Source organism: Psammomys obesus, unplaced genomic scaffold (genome assembly GCF_907164565.1).
Source record: "Psammomys obesus unplaced genomic scaffold, mPsaObe1.curated_primary_1811, whole genome shotgun sequence".
Lineage (NCBI taxonomy): Eukaryota > Metazoa > Chordata > Mammalia > Rodentia > Muridae > Psammomys > Psammomys obesus.
The window spans coordinates 17,155,580-17,177,456 of record NW_026585504.1 but is presented as its reverse complement, the minus strand read 5'-3'; the positions used below and the strand labels follow the sequence as shown (position 1 = coordinate 17,177,456).

Sequence of the window (21,877 nt, the reverse complement as noted above, 5' to 3'; positions counted from 1 at the left end):
TGGTGGCTTAACAACCCTCTAGAATGTGATCTGGTGCCTTCTTCTGGCATGTAGGTGTACATACAGATAGAGCACTTAAAGAGAGAAAGTAAATAAAATACTGTATTCTGGGCTGGGAAGATAGCTTAGTAGATAAAGCATTAGGCCTCAAGCTTTGAGGACCAAAGCTTGGAATCCGCTGGCATGGTAGTTGCCTGTGATCCCAATACTTGAGAAACAGAGATAGGATCCCTGGGGCAAGCTAGCTAGTTAATGTAGATGGAATTTGAAAGCTTTGGGTTGAAAAGGTCTTGCCTTAAAAACACAAGTGAGGGTGATCAAGAAAGATACCCTGACATCAACAGTATCAGATTTCCATGTCCTTTCTAGCAACAAAATGACTTCTGTGTGGAAGTCTCTTGGCATGTAAAGCACAGTGCTGGCCTACAGTGGTTGTGAGGGAGCCGGAGGCCCTTCACCCCTAGCCCACATAGCTGAGGCCCTGTTCCCTGAGGCACCTGCTCCCTGTCCCATTTAACACCCAAAAGCTTGAAGGAGCAGTCTGAATTTGCAGTGTCCACTTGTTCACCTATCTGTCACTTCTCAGTACATGCTCTGTGTTTAGTGTCCATAGCACTGATATAGGTCAAGTCGCAACCTGTGTGTCCCCATGGTTCCAGCCATAAATTCTGCTCTCATCCTTCACCTCAGGTAGCAACTGGGACAAGACCCTTTTATTTTCTTTTTTCTCCTTTATAGCCAGATCTTTCTTGTCTTGATCTCAAATCCATTTTTATCCTTCTCTGGACATCTAATACTGGCCAAATTGTTATAGTCATTTTATTGTTTGTTTGAAATTCACAGTGCTGGGAATATAACCCAGGCCCTTGTACATGCTGGGCAAACTCTACCACTGAGCTATGTCCTAGCCATATTAGTTTTTTTATTTCTGCTTTCAATCTTCCCCATTCATTCCTTACTCAACAACCACAGTGGTCTATTAAAGTATATATTATATCTTATTGTCATCTTTAAATCCTGCCAAGTTTGTCCTTTATCCTGGCTGATAAAGGCCTATTTAGCCCATCCATTTCCATCACACCTGCTTTCCTCGGTCTCCCTCACACATATGCTCCTGACACACTGGCCTTCTTTTCGCCTTTGGGGGCACCTGTCTGGGCACTCCCAGTGACCGTATCTGAGCATGTTCCCCTACACCGCAAACACAGTAAATGATCAGAGTACTCCTGTAAGAGTCCTGTCAAGGCAGGAGCTAACTTCTTATGGGTAGCAACCAAAAAAATTGTCCTTCTGACAGATGCAGGCTGCTCATAATTGTTTTGGTGAGACCAGGCCTAAAAGGAAGATGTGGCAGAGTGCGAAGCACCGAGGACTACGAATGGGAAGGCTTGTAGTTGGATATGAGATACCCCAACTAGACAAACAACAGGAGGAACAGGGCTCTGGGCCAGTGATGGCAGCCCAGCCCCTGTCATACTGAGAGATATGTGTCAGGCACTAATGTCCTTTCGAATGCACTTGCTTCTAATGCAGTTAGTTGTAAGGAAATTTAATTGTAAGGAAAGATGGCCACTACCAAGAATCTTCTCCTTAGGGGACCACCCCATATACAAGGGAAAAGGAAGTAACCAAGAAAGACTGCAGCTATGTCTTGGTGGCTGGGGGCTCTGACTGGAAAAGCACATACAGCTTCAGAAACACTCAGGGGTTCTTTCGGGTTCCTTCGTGCCCTGCAAGGGTTTCACCTTGTGAATGTCTATGTTCAGATTTCCAGCCAAATACAGGATGAGTATCCATAATCTGAAACATGAATTCTGCAACACTCCCGAAAGAAAGTTTTAAGGAATCTGCAATTATTTCAAAATCCAAAGCCTCTATAATCTGAAACACACCCCAAGCATTTTGGGCAGAAATGCTCTACCTGGATTCCCTGCTCGTGAGGCCTCCCTCCCATGTTCAGGCAGCGTCTTCCTCATCACCTCATCCCATCCACTCAGCCCTATTTTCTTTGCAGCTTTCCCCATCCTTTGGCCGTGCTTATCTGCCTTCTAGTTTGTATGAGCTGGCTAGGGCCAGGTCTGTCTAGATTTATCTCCAGCCTCCAGGCCAGTACTTAGCACATAGTTAACAACAGTACCATTCCAAGGAGTGAAAGCTGAGTGGATTTTTTTTTTCTTCAATCCTTTGACACCTTTGAAAGGGAAAATACATTTTTTTCCTAACTTTTGTTTTTAAATCATGCTTTTGGAAACCTGACCTAACACCTCTGTAAACTATGAAGTACTTTCAGAATTTAGGAGTAGAACTTTTCAACCAAGGTGATAATTATCTTCCTCATAAAATTCTTTCTCCTAGGGGGATGGAGAGATAACCCAGTGCTTAAGAACAACACTGTCTGCTCTTCCAGAGGTCCTGAGTTTGGTTTGCAGTACTCACACGGCAGCTCACAGCCACCTGTAATTCCAGTTCCAAGGGGTCTGATGCCCTCTTCTGACTTCCATGATGCCGGGCACACACTGATTTATATGCAGGCATAAAATAATAAGTAGCTCCTCGGAAAAAAAAAAAAAAAAAACACTGAGAGGTGTGTTCTTTTTCTCTCTTAGGTGAAAGAGCCTCCTGAAATCAGTTTAGCTCTGTTCCCTCAGGGCCTGACTGGTGAAGAAGTGTACGTGAAGGTAGACCTGAGGGTTAAATGCCCACCAACATACCCAGATGTGTGAGTACCTTCATGATGTGCTTCGAAGCTGTTTTGCTTTTTCTGTAGAAACATTGCAGTTAGGAGTGTTTGCTCTTTCCTCCTTCTGTCTTCCATGTAAAATTGCATCTCCCACCACCTGTATCTCAGTAACACCACATGAGCCCTGGACATTCTGACCAAAGCTGTCTTTGAGTCTGCTTACAGTTGTGGAATACTCACTGCGGTATTCGCCCACTGACTGCCTTTGTGCTTTTGCCACTTCAGTGCTTATTTCAGTCTTCGTAATCTGGAGAGAAGGGAGATCTAGATGCATAGGACAAAGGTGTGGCCTGCGTCCTTCATAACCATGAGAAATGAGGTGACCTTTTGTCCTGCCTGGCCACATACTACCTGGCATAAAGAAAGGGATGGTGGGAGCTGCTGTTTTTCTCAGTGGAGGAACAAGTGCCTGGTCAGAAGCCTGCATGCATCTTACTTATAAGTTGTGGTTGTAAATTTGGGAGTTTCTACAACCCCCTTAGATTTGATAATTTGCTAGAATGACTCACAGAACTTGGGAGAATGAATTTGCCAGTTTGTTGTGAAGGATTTGATCTAAAACATCTGAACAAGGCCTCATAGGACAGAGCATGGTGAGGGACATGGGTCTGCATGTCCTCTTCGGGATGCCATCCTCAGGACCTATATACGTTAAGCAGCTCACAGTCCTCTTGAACCCTTCTGTTCAGGGGGTTGGGGAGGTTTTGCTCTCTAGGCATGACCAAGCAGTAATTCAGTCACTGACCGTACGTGCTTGAGCTCAGTCTCCAGCACCGTTCTCCTCCTCAGAGGTCTGGGGTATGGCTGGAATGTCTCAGCCCATAGTCAAGGCCCGAGCTATCTGTGACACTGTGCAGTTGCCACAGCTCCATCCTGACACTGTGCAAGCGCCCAGCAAGAGGGAACTTTTCCTCATAAGCTCTGGTCTGGTTGAAAGGGTTTGTGATGAACATAGATTCCCTTGAGCTCTATCACTCATACAGTGATGGACAGTTCCAAGGGTCATGGGGCCTCTGAGCCAGAAACCGCAGCCCAAGATCACAGGTAACATAGTCTTTATTGTACCATAGACTCAGGCACACAAATGCTTGTAAGTGAAAAATCAACATGAAAATCTTAGATATGTGAATACTAAAACATTTATCATAGAATAATTTCTGGAAATCAATAGACTAGAGCCAGGCAGCAGGCTCATGCCTATAATCCCAGAACTTGAAAGGCTGAGTCAGGAAGATTGTGAGTTTGAGGCCACAAAAGAGAACACCTGAGCGCAAGTTCTTACCTTGGAGCTACTGATAGGTTTAACAGAATGAGCTTTGTCAGTAAGCTATGCTATGCATGAGTCATATTCTGTGTCTACCGAACAACTCATCCCTGGGTTGTGATAACCTAAAAAGTGTCCAGATATTGATAAATGTTTCCTGGGAAACTAAAGCTGCCCCCTACCAACTACAAAGAACTGTCCCGATAGGTTAGATGTCTACTTGATACAAACGTGGGATGGTTTTTTAAAACAACATAGAAATGCTTGGAAAGTTTAAAAGTCATCTTATAACCACATGAAATGATCAATAACGTATCAAGGACGTACAGCATTAAAATTTAATTAGTATGGTACATGACTGGTTACAAACCGTGAATATTGCTTATAGTTGTTTGTTTGGTTGGTTTTGGGGGGGTTGTTTTGTTTTGTTGTTTGAGACAGGGTCTCATTGTGTAACCCTGGCTGGCCTGGGACACAATATGCTGACCACACCCTGGCCTCAAAATCACAGAGATCCATCCACCTCTGCCTTCCAAGTGCTGGGACTAAAGGTGTATACCACCACACCTGGCCAAAAACTTATGTAGGTCAGGAGGGGCTGGAGAGATGGCTCAGTAGTTAAGCACACTGGCTGCTCTTTCAGAGGACCCAGGTTCAAGTCCCAGTGCCCACATAGTGGCTCATGGCTGTCTGACACCCTCTTCTATGTTTCATGGATACTGTGGAATATAAACATACATGCCAGCAAAACAGCCATCCACACACATAGCAGGAAAAAAAAAAAAGATGACTCATTTCTTTTTAGTTTGTTAAGTGCCAGGGAGCTATAAAGTGCTTGATGTGTACGCATAAGAACCTGAGTCTGATCCCCAGCACATAGCAAAAAGCTGAACTTGACTGTGTACCTGGTATTCTCAGTGCTGGTGTCCCTGGGGCTTCCTGGCCAGCCACACAGTAATGAGTGCCAGGTCCCAGTGACAGAGACTCTGTCTCCAAAGCCCAAGGTGGGCAGGTCCAGGGAGCAAAGCCGACGCTGACCTCTGCCCTCACATGCACGGGCACACAGTGAAACAATTACGTGAGCCTTGATTTTTAAATGATGTGACCTAGGAGAACATTTGTTTCTGCACAGTAGTCCTTGATGCTTGCGTGAGAGAGAATCCGGAGTGTGCTGGGCGATCTGTGGACCCAAGACATTTTGGCATTACTATGCTTTTTTAAAAGTACAAACTAGATCTCCTAGATTTCATCTTTCCAGGCAGATAATGACTATAGCATCCTGTCCCCAAGGGGTAGAAATGAAGCCTTGAGAGAATGCACAGGTAGGTGAGGACTCAGGAAAGCTTCGCCAAGGTAAGATGCCAGGAACCACTTAGAAATGCTTAACAGGAAGTGATGAATCACCTTCTCATTGGGAAAATTACATAAATTCTATTTAATCCCGGAGAGCTATTAATGGCTGTTTATTGGTTAGGAATGAAAGGAAACGCTAAGGCTGCCCGTGTAATTTCCTTGAGTTGAAAGTGTTTGCTTAGATGAGCTCTGAGGGACGAAGCATCAAGCAACACACAGAGCAGCATGCCCTCCCTGTTTATGAGCAGTACAGTCCATTGTGAGAACTCCAGATGGATCACGATGGCTGCACTCACCCGGCATTCATGTGCTTCCTGCCAGAGCCCAAGGACACGCAGAGAATTGCCTTTTAGAGGAACGCACAGTCAGGTCAGCAGCCAGACATGCAGAAGGAGCAGAAAGGATGTCTGGAGGGCATCGGAGCATCAGCGGCAGTGATTGGTGTTGGGACATTTTTTTATAAATTAGATTTATTCACTTAGTATCCCAGCTGTATCCCCCTCTCTCATCTCCTCCCAACCCCTTCTTCTTCTCCTTCCATTCCCCTCCCCCAGTCCACTGATAGGGTTGGTCCTCCTCCCCTTCCATCTGACCCTAGCCTATCAGGACTGGCTGCATAGTCTTCCTCTGTGGCCTGACAAGGCTGCTCCCCCTTCAGGAGGAGGTGATCAAAGAGTGAAGCACTGAGTTCACATCAGAGACAGTCCCTGTTCCCCTTACTAGGAAACCCACTTGGATACTGAGTTGCCATCACCTACATCTGTGCAGGGGTTCTAGGTTATCTCCATGCATGGTCCTTGGTTGAAGTATCAGTCTACGAAAAGAACCCTGGGCCCATATTTTTTGGTTCTGTTGCTCTCCTTGTGGAGCTCCTGTCCCCTCCAGATCTTGCTATCTCCCCCTGCTTTCATAAGATTCCCTGCACTCTGCCCAAAGTTTGGCTATGAGCCTCAGCATCTGCTTTGCTACCCTGCTGGGTAGAGTCTTTCAAAGGTCCTCTCTGTTAGGCTCCTGTCCTTTTCCCTATTTTCTCGCTCATCTGATATCTACAGAAAGGTGTTGGGACATTTTAACCAAATCATTAAACTGCTATCGAGCAGATGATTTGGAAATCAGGCCTAGTTGAGGCAGGGTGGGGCTTTGTCTGACTGGCCCTGCCCACTCCTCTGTAGGGTATAGGCCTCACCATGCTGGTATGTTGGCATGTAGTTGAAGGCCTTCTGAGAGTAAATGGATACACAAGTGGTCACAGGGAGAGGTTCAGTCAAGAGGTCTGTCCATGGAATCCTTCATTCTCAATAACCTCTTTCTGTGTGTTTGTTTTGTTTGTTTTGTTTTCAGAGTTCCTGAAATAGAGTTAAAGAATGCTAAAGGCCTGTCTAATGAAAGTGTTAATTTGTTAAAATCACACTTAGAAGAACTGGCCAAAAAGCAATGTGGAGAGGTAAGGCTTACTAAGATGGAGTTGTGGAAATAATACTGAAAGATCCCATCTGCCCTGTCCCCAGTCTACCCCAGCAGTGACATTTACAACCCTGAGTCCAGCGGTACAGCCACCATCCTGACAGTGATGCAGTCAGGATTCAGGCTCGTTCCATCCCCACAAAGTTCTCGTACAAGGCCCTTCTATGCCAATTGAAAACACGATTCTGAAGAATTTGAAGAATTTTGTTTTCAAGTAAAATGGACTGTAGCTAAGTGTTAGCACAAGCTTAGGGACTCCTTATGGTAGGACATTCCCTGATAACTGCCTGATAAAGTAACGGACTTCATTCTTTACACAGAGGCAGCACCTAAAACAGTGCTCGGGAATGGTCTCATCTGCCTTGGAATGATTGGGGTGGGGGAGTGGGGTGTTGGGGAACAGGGTCTCACTATATAGCTCTGGCTGTCCTGACTCGGAGATGTGTGCCAACACACTCAACACTCCTGAGTGACTTTTAATCTGCATTAGCAGGTGTCTCGGTTGGTTGGTTGGTTGGTTGGTTGGGTTTTTTTGAGACAGGGTCTCACTATGTAGCCCTGGCTTTCTTGGAATTCACTGTAGAGGCTAGGCTCAAACTCACAGAGGCCCGCCCTTTGCCTCCAGAATGCTGAGGTCAGTCAAGGCGTGTGCTAGCACACCTGCCTATGTGTTAGCAGGTCTTTATCGGCCCCAGAAAGGAATCCAAAAGGTACCACAGATTATTTTTTTTTTAATTAGTAAAATCAAACTCATGGGTTCCTCCCTAAATCAGTCAGCAGGTATTTACTGCCCAAACTTCTTGTGCTGTGGAAACGCCAGTGAGCAAACCATCTGGCCTCACTGTGAGGGCCACAGACAAAGCACAGTCTAAGGACCATGGCAGACCAGAGTCACTGATGCCCTGGAGAATTATGGTGAGGTGTCCAGGGTGGAAGGAGGGCAGGAGAGCCCCTAAGCAGAGACTGAGGCGAGTCCTGAACCATGTTGCCTGGACAAGAGAGAGGTATAGAGTAAGAACCACTTTGGAATATGGTTGCTTTTATCCAGTCCTACAAATTATATCAAATGTCACTCACTCAGAAAATGCTAGCAAGCCAAATCCACAGAAGCAAACCCTTGACAGCTATGGCCCTGCCCCACCCTGATTTAGAAATGGTCTCTCAAAGTGGTAGAAATCGCCTGCTTTCCCCAGCTTTCCCTGGGCTTTTTCTTAGCACAGGCCCCTTAGACTCTAGACTGGCGTTTCTCAACTCCAGGTCAGGATATATTCTGTAAACAGCACAGCTTCTGGTGTGTCAACCACCGTGGAAGGTGGAATGTCAAATGAATGGACTTGCAGTCTTCTTGAGGGAAAGTGTTATCAATACTCAGGGCCCTTTAAGAGCAGCATGAAGAAACAAGGCAGAAATGCTCTCCGATAACTGTGGGGGAAGGAACCTCAGTCCAAGTTCCTCATTGGCAGAAGCAGCTTGGATGCTGTACCCTGGGCTGGGCCGGGTCAGTGTGGTCTCAGAACCCCTTGTACTATTGTTTTCCCACACAAGGTATGGCTTTTGGCTTAGCCTAGAGGTCAGAAAAGCAGCTTTTTCTGTTTTTCTAATGGATGTTTGAAGTGGCCTTTTCTCCCTGGCTCTGCCTGGTTGGTTCCTTAGGTGTTGATCAGCCTGCTGCTGCTTTATTGCCAGTAGGGAGGCAATGAGGGCTTTACAAATTTGCTTTGGGGCCTCTGATCACTGTGCTGTATGAACAAGTGACAGCAGGGACACTCATGGGAGCTGGGAGCATTCTGCCCAACTGTCATGTTGACAGGCTTTCTACTGGGAAGATAGCCCTTCCGTTATTGCAGCCTTAGATAGTTTCCACCTTTATTTATGCAGATGTTTAGATGTTAGGAAAATAACAGTAAATTTGAGTAGTTCTTCCCCTGAGCCCCCCCTAAGGCGAAGCTCACTTTTTATTTATCTCCGCGGCAGTTTATCTTGGTCACAGACTCAGTGAACCCTTTAAGAGTTTCTCCTGCTGTGGCATATACCTTATTCCAGGCATGCCAGAGCAAAGTGGCAAAATGTCTGCATGGCAGGTATGAGTCTGACCGCCTGCTTCCCGCCCTCAACTGATCATTTGTGGTTGTTTTTTTCTTTACATGTGTAGGTAATGATATTTGAGCTGGCATACTATGTGCAGTCATTTCTCAGCGAGCACAACAAGCCCCCTCCGAAGTCTTTCCACGAAGAAATGCTGGAAAGGCAGGCTCAGGAGAAGCAGCAGAGGCTGCTGGAAGCCAGGCGGAAGGAGGAACAGGAGGTGAGATCAGGCTGTTGGTGCTCACCCCGCCTGGAGGCCTGTGGGCGTCCATGTGTCTACTCCATCTCTGACTAGGAATGTGTTCATGAGTTTTCCTCAACATTTGATTCGAGAAATGGGAATTCATAGAAACTACCCAGCGCCCTCCCTGCAGCCATCACTGCTGCCCTGAAAGCCCTTCTCCAGGTCTTTAAAGAATGGATGACAAAGAGAAAGTGGGTCGTCTGACTGGGCTTCCTGTTTCACTCAGCCTGCCAGGAGTTTACTGAACTGGGAGGCTGGTTTCCTCTTGACGGAGAGATGTGTCTAAAGTCTCATTAGTTGAAGAGCCAGGAGCTAGTGACTTGCATGTTCACTCAACATCTATAGTCTCCTTTTAGCTTACCCTGAGCAGGAACCGCTTCCTGCCTCTAGAAATCCTTTAAGATGGTTTATACCCTGCATTTCCTTCTTGATTTTTAATTTCAGTTGTTTTCTCTTCAGTTCCCTGATTAACTTGTAAGAACTTGTGTGGCTGCAGCTTGTTAAAAGAAGAGGCCCTTCCCTAACACACTGAGCAGCCATTTCTCATTCAGTCATCTGTAGGGTTCCTTTAAAGCCGTGGCTCCCAGCCTTCCTAATGCTATGACCCTGTAATACAGTTCCCCATGTAGTAGTGACCCCAACTATAAAATTATTTTTGTTGTTACTTCATAACTGTAATTTTGCTACTGTTCAGGATCATGATATGGATATCTGATATGCAGGATGATTGCTATGCAACACCGGAAGGAGTCATTACCCATAGGTTGAGAACCACTGCTTTAAAGTGTTCTCATTGCTGACCTATGCGAGAGGCTATTGTAAATTATTAAGTTCATTTGTTTTCTTGAGCTTTTGTATGTTTTTTTTTTTCACATACTCTAAATTTTTTTTTAAATCTTTGAATGTTTTTCCCATCTCACAGGACAACCTACCTTTCTCCATCCCTTCATTTTCCTTTATATTTTCAACCATTCTCCTGCCCTCTCACTCCCCAGCTTCTTCTCCCTCCCTTAACTCTTTTCTTTCTTTTTCCCAAGGCAGGGTCTCACTGTGTATACTGTGTATCAGTGTGGTTATCACAGGCTTGCACCACTTAACCTTCCTTCACAGGTGAACTATGGAATTGTTTCTTCAGATTCAGCAGAACACATACACCTCCTGAGATTTTGATTGATTAGAGCAAGTTTGCATAATTCATTTGGGAAGAACTGGTATCTTGTTCATACTAGACTTCCCATCCAGGACTAGGTTTATCTTTATCCCTTGGTAAGGAAACCTGATTTTCTTGCTATAGATATTACTACTTATACTTCAAGACTTGGATTTTCGCCCCCACTTCAACTTACCGTGTTTCAGTGTGACATTTTCATGCATGCACATAACATGCTTTAATCATATTCACCACCCTGCTATCCTCTCTCATCCCTCCCTTTCTTCATCCTCTGGTACCTTTTTTCTTCCAAATTATCCCCATTCTGCTTTTAGGTACTTATGTCTGGTTCCTGTTTCTGCTTTGTTTTCTCTATGCTGTGCTGTGCTAACACTCTCTGTGTGTTTTTTCCATAGAATGCTCTAATGTTTGACAGGGCAGACATTCTCCATCCCTCATATTCTGTTGAGATGGATCTCGTCCATTATTGCTTAGCTCCCATTAAGCTATGTCTAGTCACCATTTAGCACACATAGAGGTTAGTGCATAGAAGTTGGTGGGCATTTACCTAACAGTCTTTTTTGATGTATTGCTGTAGTTCCCTGTAAGTGTAGGTTATGTTTTCATATTTTATATTATTGCAATTAATGTTCCTGATGATTTACTTAATAGTTTTGATATAATTTAGAAATGTTGGGAACTTAGAACAATTGATGAAGATCAAGATAGTAGTTTTAATATTTAAAGGATGATGGAGAAGGCAGATTAAGGTCGTGGTGGGTTGATGTGGTGACTGGACCTTCATCCCAGTCCCAGCTCTGAGGACACCTGTCCAGACCCATGGCAGAGAATAGTGCTTGTGTCCAGTCCCTGCACATAGGCAGATGTCAAAGCTAGGGGAGTGAAAAAAGACGACAGACTTTACACTTCTGCAAGAAAGCCTGCTTCTCAGGAACACTGGCAACACAGATGAGTGTGCCTCCTCCAACCTTTCATGTGCGGAACCCAGAAAACCAGGTCTTGGGGTCCTGGAAGTTCAAAAGCTATGTGAGTCCGCTATGGACCGGCTGGGCGCATTTCCGAGATTGGTGTCTGACCTGGTCTGATTTATTTCAGCAACGTGAAATCCTCCACGAGATTCAGAGAAGAAAAGAAGAGATCAAGGAAGAGAAGAAAAGGATGGAATTGGCCAAGCAGGTACTGTACATTCTATGCCAAGGGATCTGTATCTTCTCTGGTAAAATGCCTTATTTCCATTGGAGACACCTTTCCCTCTCATGTGCTAAAGCTGAAAGTACCAAACTTTCATTTATTTATTGGAGGGGGGAGATGTTTTATTTTCTTATTTGTGGCTCATGGCAGTTCTCCTGCCTCAGCCTCCCTAGCTGTGAAAGTGCCTGCATAAGCACCGTGTTTGCTGTTGTGTCTTTTCAGATTTTTCCAACTAGGTGGCAAAGTTCAGTGTTGTCTGTAAACAACTTGGGTTTGCGTAGTTACAGTAATTTATCAAGTGAGTCCAAAGACGGGAGATTGAAATTTTGTTAATTAGCCTGGAAGAGACTCTTTATTAAACAAACAAACAAAACCGTGTTTTTACTGAAGAGTGAATGGAAGCCTTACACACCTGCCTGAAACTTAATTTGGTAACAGAGAGAATGGTTCCCCGGCAAGTTAAAGCAGCTGGACGAATGGGGCCATTCTTCACTGTCTTCCGGACATTTGCAGGAAACAGCACCCGCCTAAGCTTCCCTCTTTCCGCTGTCCTGTGTGACCTTAGAGGTGACAGTCTTCTGCGGCTCTCTTTCTTCGAAAGGGCTAGTGCAGTCGGCCATGGGTGGAGTCGCATCTAAATCTGATTTTCTGTTGTCTGCAGCCCTCTCACCTTGCCTCTGGGCTGCCTCCCTTCAGCCACTCTCTTCTTTTAAACCACCTCACCTCTGATCCTCTCCAATAGCTCTGTCTCCCTAACTTTCCGCTCGTGTGTGTACATGTGGAGGCTGGGCTGGAGCCGACTTAGCTTCCTCAGTTGTTGGCTACTTTTTTTTGTTTTAATGTAATGTGTTTTATGTGCACACATGTTTATGTGCCACAAGTATGCAGTGCTGGAGGAGGCTGGAAGAGGGTAAGAGTTACATACAGTTGTGAGCTGCCAGGTGGGTGCTAGGAATCTAACCCAGGTCCTCCGAAAGAGTAACCAGTGTTCTTAACCTGAGTTATCCCTAACCTGAGGTAGGGTCTCTTACTGAATTTAGCTCACTGATTGGCTGGACTGGCTGGCCAGTGAGCCTGCAGGATCATCCTGTGTCTGCCTTCTTGTTGGTACACATCACTATATCTAGGTTGTGTGTGTTTGTGTGTGTGTGTGTGTGTGTGTGTGTGTGTGTGTGTGTGTAAGTGTAAGGAATCAAAATTCAGCTAGTTTGTACAGCTGTTTCCCAGCATGCATTGCATTTTTAAAATTGAGTCCAGCTGGCTGTGATAGTTAGCTTGAATGGTCAACTTGACACAACCTGGAATCCCTGGGAAGAAAGTCATATGGAGATTGTTTACATTAGGTTGGCCTGTGTTGAGGCTGTGGGGTATTGTCCTGATTGCCAAATGATGCGTGAAGGCCCAGCCCACTGTGGCTGGCATCGTTCCCTGGTTTGGAGCCTGGGACTCTTAAGGCTAGAAAAAGCCAGCTAATATGAGGCATGCTTGCTGCAGAGTGTCATGGATGGTCTCCTCCCACCGTGACTTACCCACCGTGATGTACTGTAACCCAGAACTGTGAACTGAAAACAACTTTCTCCCCTAAGTTGCTTTTGATAGCAGGAACAGAAATAAAACTAAAACATCCTTTTCAAACAAAATATTTAGTCTGTACTGATTGGGTGATTCCATACCGTGCCGGTCATCCACTTGTGTGGTCAGCTAATGTGGGGTTTGCTCTCTCTTTTCTAGGAACGTTTGGAAATTACTAGTTTGCCAAACCAGGATCAAGCCTCTAAGAGAGACCCAGCAGGACCCAGGGCAGCTGCCATTCTCCATGGAGGCTCTCCTGACTTTGTAGGGAATGGTAAAGCCCGGGCAAACTCCTCAGGAAGGTCCAGGTAAGCCCCTCAGACTTCTCAGGTGAGGGGGGGGGGGAATGTAGAAGGATAAAAATGGCCTTCAGTGCTTGTGACAGGAATGTGGAGGTAGAAGGATTAATGAATTGTCTGGCACTTTTTATCGCAATCTGTTAGCTAGCTATATGAAACCAAGTTTTTATTTAATGCTTTCTAAGTAGCTTCACATTTGTATGGGGTGCTGGTGTGTGAACCAGGGCCTCACACTTGCTGGCTCAGTGCTCCACCACAGAGCTACAGCCCCAGCTCTTTTTCATTTTATTTTGTGGCAGAATCTCACTTATAGCCCAGACTGACCTCAAATGTGTGGTCCTCCTGCCCCAGCCTCCTGCATAGCTGGATAACAGGCATGCATCATCACGCTTGGCTGCAAGTACCCAATGAAGTCTGTGACAGCCACAGGCTCACCTTCAGTACAATTTGATTTGACTTTTAATGCTTTAAAATTTTTATCCATCTGAATCATCACCATCAGCTCAAATTTCTTATTTCATACTGTGTGTGTTTCAGCCTGTAATTTTTTTTTTTTGTGTGTGTGTGTGTGTGTGTGTGTGTGTGTGTGTGTGTGTGTGTGAGTGTGATGTAGTTGGGGGAGACAGGGTTTCATATAAGATAGGCTGACCTCAAACTTGTTCTGTAGCTAAGGATGAACTTGAACTTCCAGTGTTCCTACCTTCTAGTGCTGGGATTACACCAGGCTGGTTTGCTGGGTCCTGGAGGTTGAATCCAGGGCCTTGTGTGTGCTGGATGAGCATTCCATCAAGTGAGCTACACGGCCTGCTGTAGATGTAAACACAGAGAGATGTATGGGCTTTTCCAAAGTGGGCCAGTATAGACTGCCCATTGGGGGAGGGGGAAGGCATCTGATGGGGTCCGGGGTTCTCTGTCCCCAGAGGTCGCAGAAAGAACACTACTTTCTCCATATCGTTTTCTGCTTAGAGATCTTCTCCGTCCATGTGCTGTGGCCTCCTGCAAACCAGAAAGGAATTTGAATGCAGAAGCCATGAATGGAGCAGTTATTAAGTTATAGGTTCCTCAGCTTGTTTTTAATTAAAGTTTTATTTATTATTATTGTGAATGTGTGTGTGTTCATGTCCGTGTGGTACGTGTGTGGGGACCACATATGGAATTCAGAGGACCACTTTTCAGGTATCAGTTCTGTCCTGCCAGTCCCACGGCCCCATTTCACGAAGGCCTCAGTGAGGCCGCACATGATGGTTGGGGGGGTGTGACACAGCAACCCTCTCACCTCATAGCCGTGCCCCACAGAAGAAAGGATGAAAGGGCTGACACCCACTAGGCCATGTCTGAGAGACTTCCAATGCCCAGTAGCGTGGAGTGGGGAAGCCTTTAGCACACGGGCCTTCTGCTGCGCTCCAGTTCCAAAATGTAGCAGCCACACGCTTGGCCTTACTGGTGGCAGGTCTTGGACAGGAGTGCAGAGCCGACACACCAGTACCTACACATTGCCACTTACTTTCTTGCCACTTGAACCCTTTAAGTTTGAACAGTAAAAATGTTTTTAGTTTATTATATGTGAGTGCCACAGCACACATGCGGAGACAGAAGGCTTTGTGGAGTGGACTCTTCTTCCACCTTTCCGTGCATTCTGCAAATTGAACCTGGGTCATCAGGCTTGTGAGGTTCAGCCAGATGCTGCGACATCTGGCCCTTACTTTTATTTGTTTGCGTGCATGTGTTCATGTGTGCGTGTGCGTGATGTAGAGTTAAGGGAACAGCAGGTGGGAATCAGTTCTCTCCTTCCACCATGTGGATATGCAGATGCAACTCTTCAGGCTTGGTGGCAACATCTTTACCCACTGAGCCATCTTCCTGGACCTTGGTTGTTATTAGTTTTTCTTTTCAGTTATTAAGATCTTACATTCCCAATTCAGTCTTTAAAAGTCACATTGTATCACGTTCTCCGTCCTTTGTAAGATCTAATTGTAGTATTTTCTATCTTGTTTGAAGCCAGCTTCATCTTATTAGGCTCACTGCGGCCTCAGCTACGAAGCGGAGGCTACCATACATGACGTTTCCACCAACGCATGAGCCATCCGTAACCAGGACGGACCCTGGATTGACAGGTGGTCCTGTGAGAGTTCAGAAGCTGCTGCTCTTGTCCTGAAAGGTTCTTCTAGCCAAGGGCTTGATGCATCCCGAGTAAACAGTAGCCATTGCTGACCGGCCTTTAACTGTCAGTTCCATATTTTAAGTTCTGTTCATTGCTGATGTATTGTTCGGGTTCCATCACTGTTCCCAATGCTATTCTTCCTGGCTGTCGTGTGCCACACTCACTATTTTATTGATACTTTCACTTTTAAAATCACCCTCCTCTTACAACACTTTTATTTTGTGTTGTATGGTTTCTGTTTATTCGTGTGTTTATTTACTTGCTGCAGGGCTGGGTGGCTCTCAGGGCCTTGCATATACGAGGCAAGTGCTCTACAATGAAGCTGCATCCCCCAAACCCTAACACTGTTAACAATTGTAATGAGATGGTCAATTTATTTTTAGTTCTTTGAGGATTTCATACAGTGTGTTTTACTGGCCCCCTACCCCTCCTAAATTCACCCTCCCATTTCCTCCCCACCCAACACTGTGTCCTCCTTTTTTTTCAAATTTTTTTTTTTTAATCCATCGAGTCTCATTTGTGCCGCTCATACATTCTCAGATGTGTGGTATTCCAGGGGGGCTCGACCCAAGGGTTAAACTCCTAAAGAAATCTGACTTCCTTCTCCCAGCAACTGCCCTTTGCCAGTAGCTCCTCAGCCAGGGGTGGAACTTCCTGTCACTTCCCCTCTCCACGCTGTGATTTAGTCTGGCTTGAGTTTGCGTGCGGCTTGTGCTTGCTGTCACAGTCATCGTGACTTCATTTGTGCAGCTGCCCCGTTGCATCTGGAGAACGCTGCTTTCTCGTAATCACTCACCACCTCTGATTCTTACAGTCTTCCACCCTCTGTTCTACAATGATCCCTGAGCCTCAGGAGGAGGCTAATGGGATGTAGATATCCATTTAGGGCTGAGCCTTCCACTTTGGGCAGTTGTGGGTCTCTGTGCTAATCACCAGCTTCTCTGATGGGGGCTGAGAGATGCCCTAATCTGGGTCTAGCAATGTCAGTAAGAACTGGTTTACTACACTGTCCATTTAGCAAAATCATAGCAATAGGTTCTCTTCTAGGGCCTGTGACCTAGTCACAGTTTCTCGGCCCAATAATGGTGCCAGATATGGGTGTCATCTTGTGGGGTGGAACTTAAATACAGTCCAAGTTGTTGTTTACCCCATGATGTTCATGCCACTATTACAGCAATAGGTATATTTTGCCGGGGCTGGACAAGATCAACGATTGCCCCTCTTGTAGTATGAATAGTGCCTTCTAGCACTCTGAAAGCTAGCCAGCAGGGATGAGGCTTACAGATGAGTACTGACTTAATAACTCTGTGTTCTGTGACTCAAGTATATGGTGATGATTACTCTAAAACACCTTCAAACCTGTCACCTGAAGGACATTGGGATGCCATAGACTAAAAGGACTGTGTAGCACCGTCTGCTGCCTGGGGCAGAGCTCATACTAAGGGCTGCAGGATTCTTCATTTGAGTCTATCATACGGTTTTGAACCTTGGCTTGTGTCCTTTTCTGTGCAAATCTCACCGTGCTCCAGTTTGCACAAGAAGTTTAAACAGAACTACAATGTATTGATTGTGCCCTAGCATTTAGAATACGAGGGACATGTGTGTGGTCTGAGAGGACCCATGTGGGAAGAGGCTGGGGAAGGGCAGGGTTGGAAGCAAAGACACTGGGTTATGACTGAGTAGTGTTTGAGTTTGGGGGAAAGTTAGAGCTATCCAAACAGGATGGGTAGGTAGTGAGGAGATGCAGGGGCGGGGGTGGGGTGGGGATGTCGGACTAGAGAAACACAGTAGGTGACCATGCCACCAGCCACAGTCAAAGCACCACGGGAAAATAAAACCGAATTTGACGGTGTGGGAAGGTGAAGCTGGTTTGTGTTGGCTCCAGTGGTACAGGGAGGGAATGGAGGCTGGTGGGCAGTAGTTTGAATATTAAGAGCCGGAGTAGGTGTGTGGAGAGTACAGCCTGAGAGGGCAGTGTGGGGCTAAGGGGAACAGATTGAACATTAAGGGTAGAAGGACCAAGATCTCAGGCAGGACTGTAGGGAATGGAAATGAGGCGTTGTCTGCAGTCTGTTGTCAATGCTGACTTGAAAGACTGCTGCCAGCGCCAGATTCCTTTATGGATGGGACCATACGGATTGTGAACTTCCTTCTGTGCCTCTTGTTTTCAACAAAAGAAAAGTTCACGGTTTGTGCTAAGCCTGAGAGCTCTCTTTAGAGTTCTGCCGAGGGCTTCATCAGAGCATTCTTAGTGCCCCAGCACTAATGAGCTCTCTCCTGCACTGCCTCACTGGAACCCTGGCCCCCAGCTTGTTCAATATTTTTGCATTCTAGTTGCCCAGCTTGCACTCCCCATTCATGTTAGAGGAAAGAGAGAAGAGGAGAGAGGAGGGCAGGGGAGGAATCAGGAAAAAGAAAAAAAATAGAAAGCTTCATATTTTGGGACAGTCATGAAGGTGGATGACAGGGAGTGTCTATTAGAGACAATAGGAGAATGAATGAACAGTCCATGGTTGAAGCCCAGACTGGAAGTGCGAGGACTCGGAGCCCTGCTTCTGAGTGTCCTCCGAGCGCTCTGTTCCTGGAATGAAAAGATGTGGGATCTGTGAGGGGTGAGTGTAAACTGTATGGCAGCTGAGCTTCCTCCAGTGAGTGATGGCTGGCTGAGCAGCCTGTAATGATGAAATGCTGTGTGTCTCTGTTGTCAGTACAGGAGCCACCAGCCCTGGGTGGTGACTGAGGAGGCAAGAAACTTAACTTACTGTGTGTGTGTGTGTGTGTGTGTGTGTGTGGCATGTGCTTGTATGGAGGTCAACGATGTAGAGTCGGTTTTCTCCTCCTGTGTTCCAAGGATCAAACTCAGGTCACCAGGCTTCTGGAACAAGCCTCTTTACCTGCTGAGCCATCCTGTGGGGTCAAGATCTGGATTTTCATTTCAGTGTGAACAGCCGGAAGCGGTCGGTGACTGCCGCCCTGAATGGAGTCGTAGCAGTTCATGTGGAAAAGGGAACAGTGGGAGGTGTGCAGTAAGGGGTTTTCAACCCCTTCCTCAGTAGACTCAGACTGGACTGAACGGGCTAATAATTAGGAGGGATGGAGGGGCAAGGTTGAACTGTAAGTTAAAGGAAAAAAAAAAAGAACAAAAAACATTGTCCATATTTGTTTTTAAGGCGAGAACGTCAGTATTCTGTGTGTAGTGGTGAAGCCTCTCCCGGCTCGTGTGAGACCCTGTATTTCTGTGTGGGTAGCCCTGAGCAGCTCATGGTGCACAAAGGGAGATGCGTCGGTGAGTAAACTAGCCAAGTCCATTAAGTTTGTTTAGTGACAAAAGTTAGTCCTGATGGGACAAAGCCACCTGGAGACTGACTGACATCTAAACCAGCATAACCCGAGCAGGGAGCTGTAATTCTGACCCCTTTACTCATGCCTGGGATGAGAAGCTGCTCAGCTCCTCAGATATAAGGTGGGTAAAGCCGTGCTCTCAGAAACATACTAGTGAGCAGACGGTCGTAAACGTTGCATCACGGGCATCTGGTACTGACAGAACTTGTGTGAACAAAATGGGCCCTGATACTTGAGATCTTTAGGAACCAAATCACTGTTTTTCTCCTTCATGGCACTGGGGATTGAACCAAGATCCCTGTGCAGCCGAGCAGGTACTGGTCCGCTGAGTCACATTCCCAGCCTCCAAATCTGCCTGGCATTGTCCTACTTAGCACATTGTGCCTGGCTGGAAAAACCACCTCATTTTCTCTACATCTTACTTAGCAGTTGTCTCTAGTGGCTACTTGGAATGAAGTTTTCTCTGTAATTCGGGATTTTACTGATTTTCTTAAAATCCAGTTTTCTGTATTGACTTTCCCAGCTACATGGATAAGCTTCTAGGGCTTGCTTTCATGGAGTGAATTTAACAATTAACTTTTATTTTCAATCCTATAAATAACACTTCCCAGAATTAATGGATACGGTGTGTGAGTCAAGCTTGCTTGCTTTCAGCATCTTTTCTGTTCATTTAAAGGTGTTACAAGTAAGCAAGAGAGCACTAATGAGGGGGCAGCAGAAGGAGGGGAAGAACCCAAACATCTGAAGAGTCTGTGATCTAGACACTCAGCCTGGCCACTGTGATAGCAGCTAGACAGACTAGGATTCTGCAGACACAGGGCTGACGTACTCCAAACAGCCACTAGGCAGGGTCAAGACCTTGGTAGAGGGGGTTGACCTTGTATTTGAGACTGTCTTTGACTCAGACATTCCACATTCAGGAACTGGCAACGTGAAACTCCCTGCTCCAGTAACTCTAGAAGGCAAAGCTCCTCGGGCTCTTAGTCTCACTTGGGCTAGTACTTACTTAGAGTCACCTTTTTAACTACCAAGAGTAAATTATTTATTTTCTCACAGTGGGTCTGGCATTGTAAATAGGCCCTAGTTTTCTATCACCAACTAATTTTGTTAATGTTTAATAAAATAGTTTCATTTTGAAAATCAACAGATTAATGTTTTTCTCAGTTTAACGTTGTTGGAGCTAGAGAAAATAGAGAATAGTCTATGGCTTTGGTGGAGGCGCTGACAACCTTCTGGATGAATAATTATTGCTGGCGGGTGAGAGCTTCAGTCAGCGTCCTGCTAACACTCTCCCTCAGCCTCAGGAAACATGTTCGCTGGGCTGCCTCTGCCAAGAAAAAGGTGATATGAGAGTAGCAAACTGAAATTATAATTTAAAAGCCCTAGCAATTATGAAATGTCCAGCTCTGTCCACACAGTGCCAGTGGAGTAGCTTAATGTATTGGGGCACTTACCTGGCAGCCAAAAACCACATGTAGAGGAAAGATTGACTCCCAAAAGTTGTCTTGTGATGCCCACACACATACTGTGGCATGCATGGGTGTGAGTACACACACAATAAAATGTTTATATATGTGTCATATTTGTTTATATGTGTATAGTTATATACAGATGTCTATAAATATATGTGTATATGACAGTGCACTGGGCAACACACAAATGTAATTTATGGGGCTTCATGTTAATCATGTCATCCTCCATCCCTCAAACTCTTAGAGTCACTGTCTCCAATGAGCTGCTCAACACAAGATTCTAAAGTTGCTTCCTTTAGCTGACAAGGTTTCAAACATCATGGTTTTTCTCTCTTAGGCTAAGACTTTCAGGAGTCATTGTAACTAGCAAATAATTAGATTATTTTACTTAAAATCTCTAAATTGCCAGCATTTCCCTGAAGTAAAAACTGCCTGTCAAATGCACAGTTTAGGTGAGCAAATTCAGCCATATCCTCCAAAGTACTTTTACTAAAACTGTTTTATATGTGCAGGTTTTTGTTGCTTCTGATTTTTCAAATGGAAAACATAAGTATCAAGGGATCTTAAATTTTTCTTCATTAGGAAAGTGAAATAATATCATTAAAAACCAGGGTTGTTTTTTGTTTGTTTGTTTGTTTGTACTAGAAAGAAATGGTTAGGCTGAGAAGACAGCTTCATCAGTAAAATGCTTGTAAGAACACCTGACTTCAATCCCCAGAACCCACATTTAAAATACCAAAAAGAAAGCTAAGCATGATGGCCTGCACTTGCAATACAAGTACCGGGGAGGTGGGTGGAGTCTTGGGGCTCACTGGCCAGCCAGCCAGCCACTGGATGAGTCCTAGGCCAGTGAGAGACCACCTCAAAAACAAGATGCACACCCATACACACTTACACACTTACACACACACACACACACACACACACACACACACACACAAATCCACATACGGGGATAGATTACTATATTATTAGTGGTTTCAAACTGGACATGAGTTAGTAGCCTGGGCTTTTGTGGAGATACTGAAGAGTGCTTGTTTTCTGTGCTGGAGCTTGAACCCCTCACCTAGCACATGCTTAGCAAGCACTCCCCCACTGAGATGCTGAGTCCTCAGGTGTGTTTGATGCTTGATGCTGCGGTGGGGGTGCTACTGGCATCTAACTTGTTGCCAGGCAGCCAGGCACAAAGTATCTTGCTGCAATCATAGCTGTCTGGCCTGGGTGCCGCACAGGCTGTGATAAGGTAAAAGAAGCAAAGAGGAAAGGAAAAGGAAAATCATATTTTCTTTTTTTTTTTTTTTATCATAATCTTTAATGGCAATGGAGATTTTTTTGCAACAGTGTTTGATGTTACAGCAGTTCTGGTCCCCAAGGGGGGAAAAAAAAGCGGTGTGCCTGCTAGCTAAGTAAGTGCACTGCTTTCTAGCCTTAACTGTCATTTCTGGTTCTTTCCCTCCAAAACATTTGGCAGTTTGGCTTTGCTGGGCATATTCAGAGTTTGTGCCTCTGACGTGGCCAC

The 21,877-nt window shown here is 45.5% G+C and overlaps 1 protein-coding gene across 1 annotated transcript in view; it reads left to right on the top strand.

The window, feature by feature from the left end:
* Eif2ak4 (eukaryotic translation initiation factor 2 alpha kinase 4) overlaps nucleotides 1–21,877 on the top strand; it is a 94,683-nt gene that overhangs the window by 11,313 nt on the left and 61,493 nt on the right. Inside the window, exons 2-7 of the mRNA XM_055598162.1 lie at nucleotides 2,607–2,719; nucleotides 6,699–6,801; nucleotides 8,974–9,126; nucleotides 11,417–11,497; nucleotides 13,244–13,392; nucleotides 18,715–18,830. Coding sequence (XP_055454137.1) covers nucleotides 2,607–2,719; nucleotides 6,699–6,801; nucleotides 8,974–9,126; nucleotides 11,417–11,497; nucleotides 13,244–13,392; nucleotides 18,715–18,830 — 715 coding nt within the window. The remainder of the gene's footprint in view (nucleotides 1–2,606; nucleotides 2,720–6,698; nucleotides 6,802–8,973; nucleotides 9,127–11,416; nucleotides 11,498–13,243; nucleotides 13,393–18,714; nucleotides 18,831–21,877) is intronic.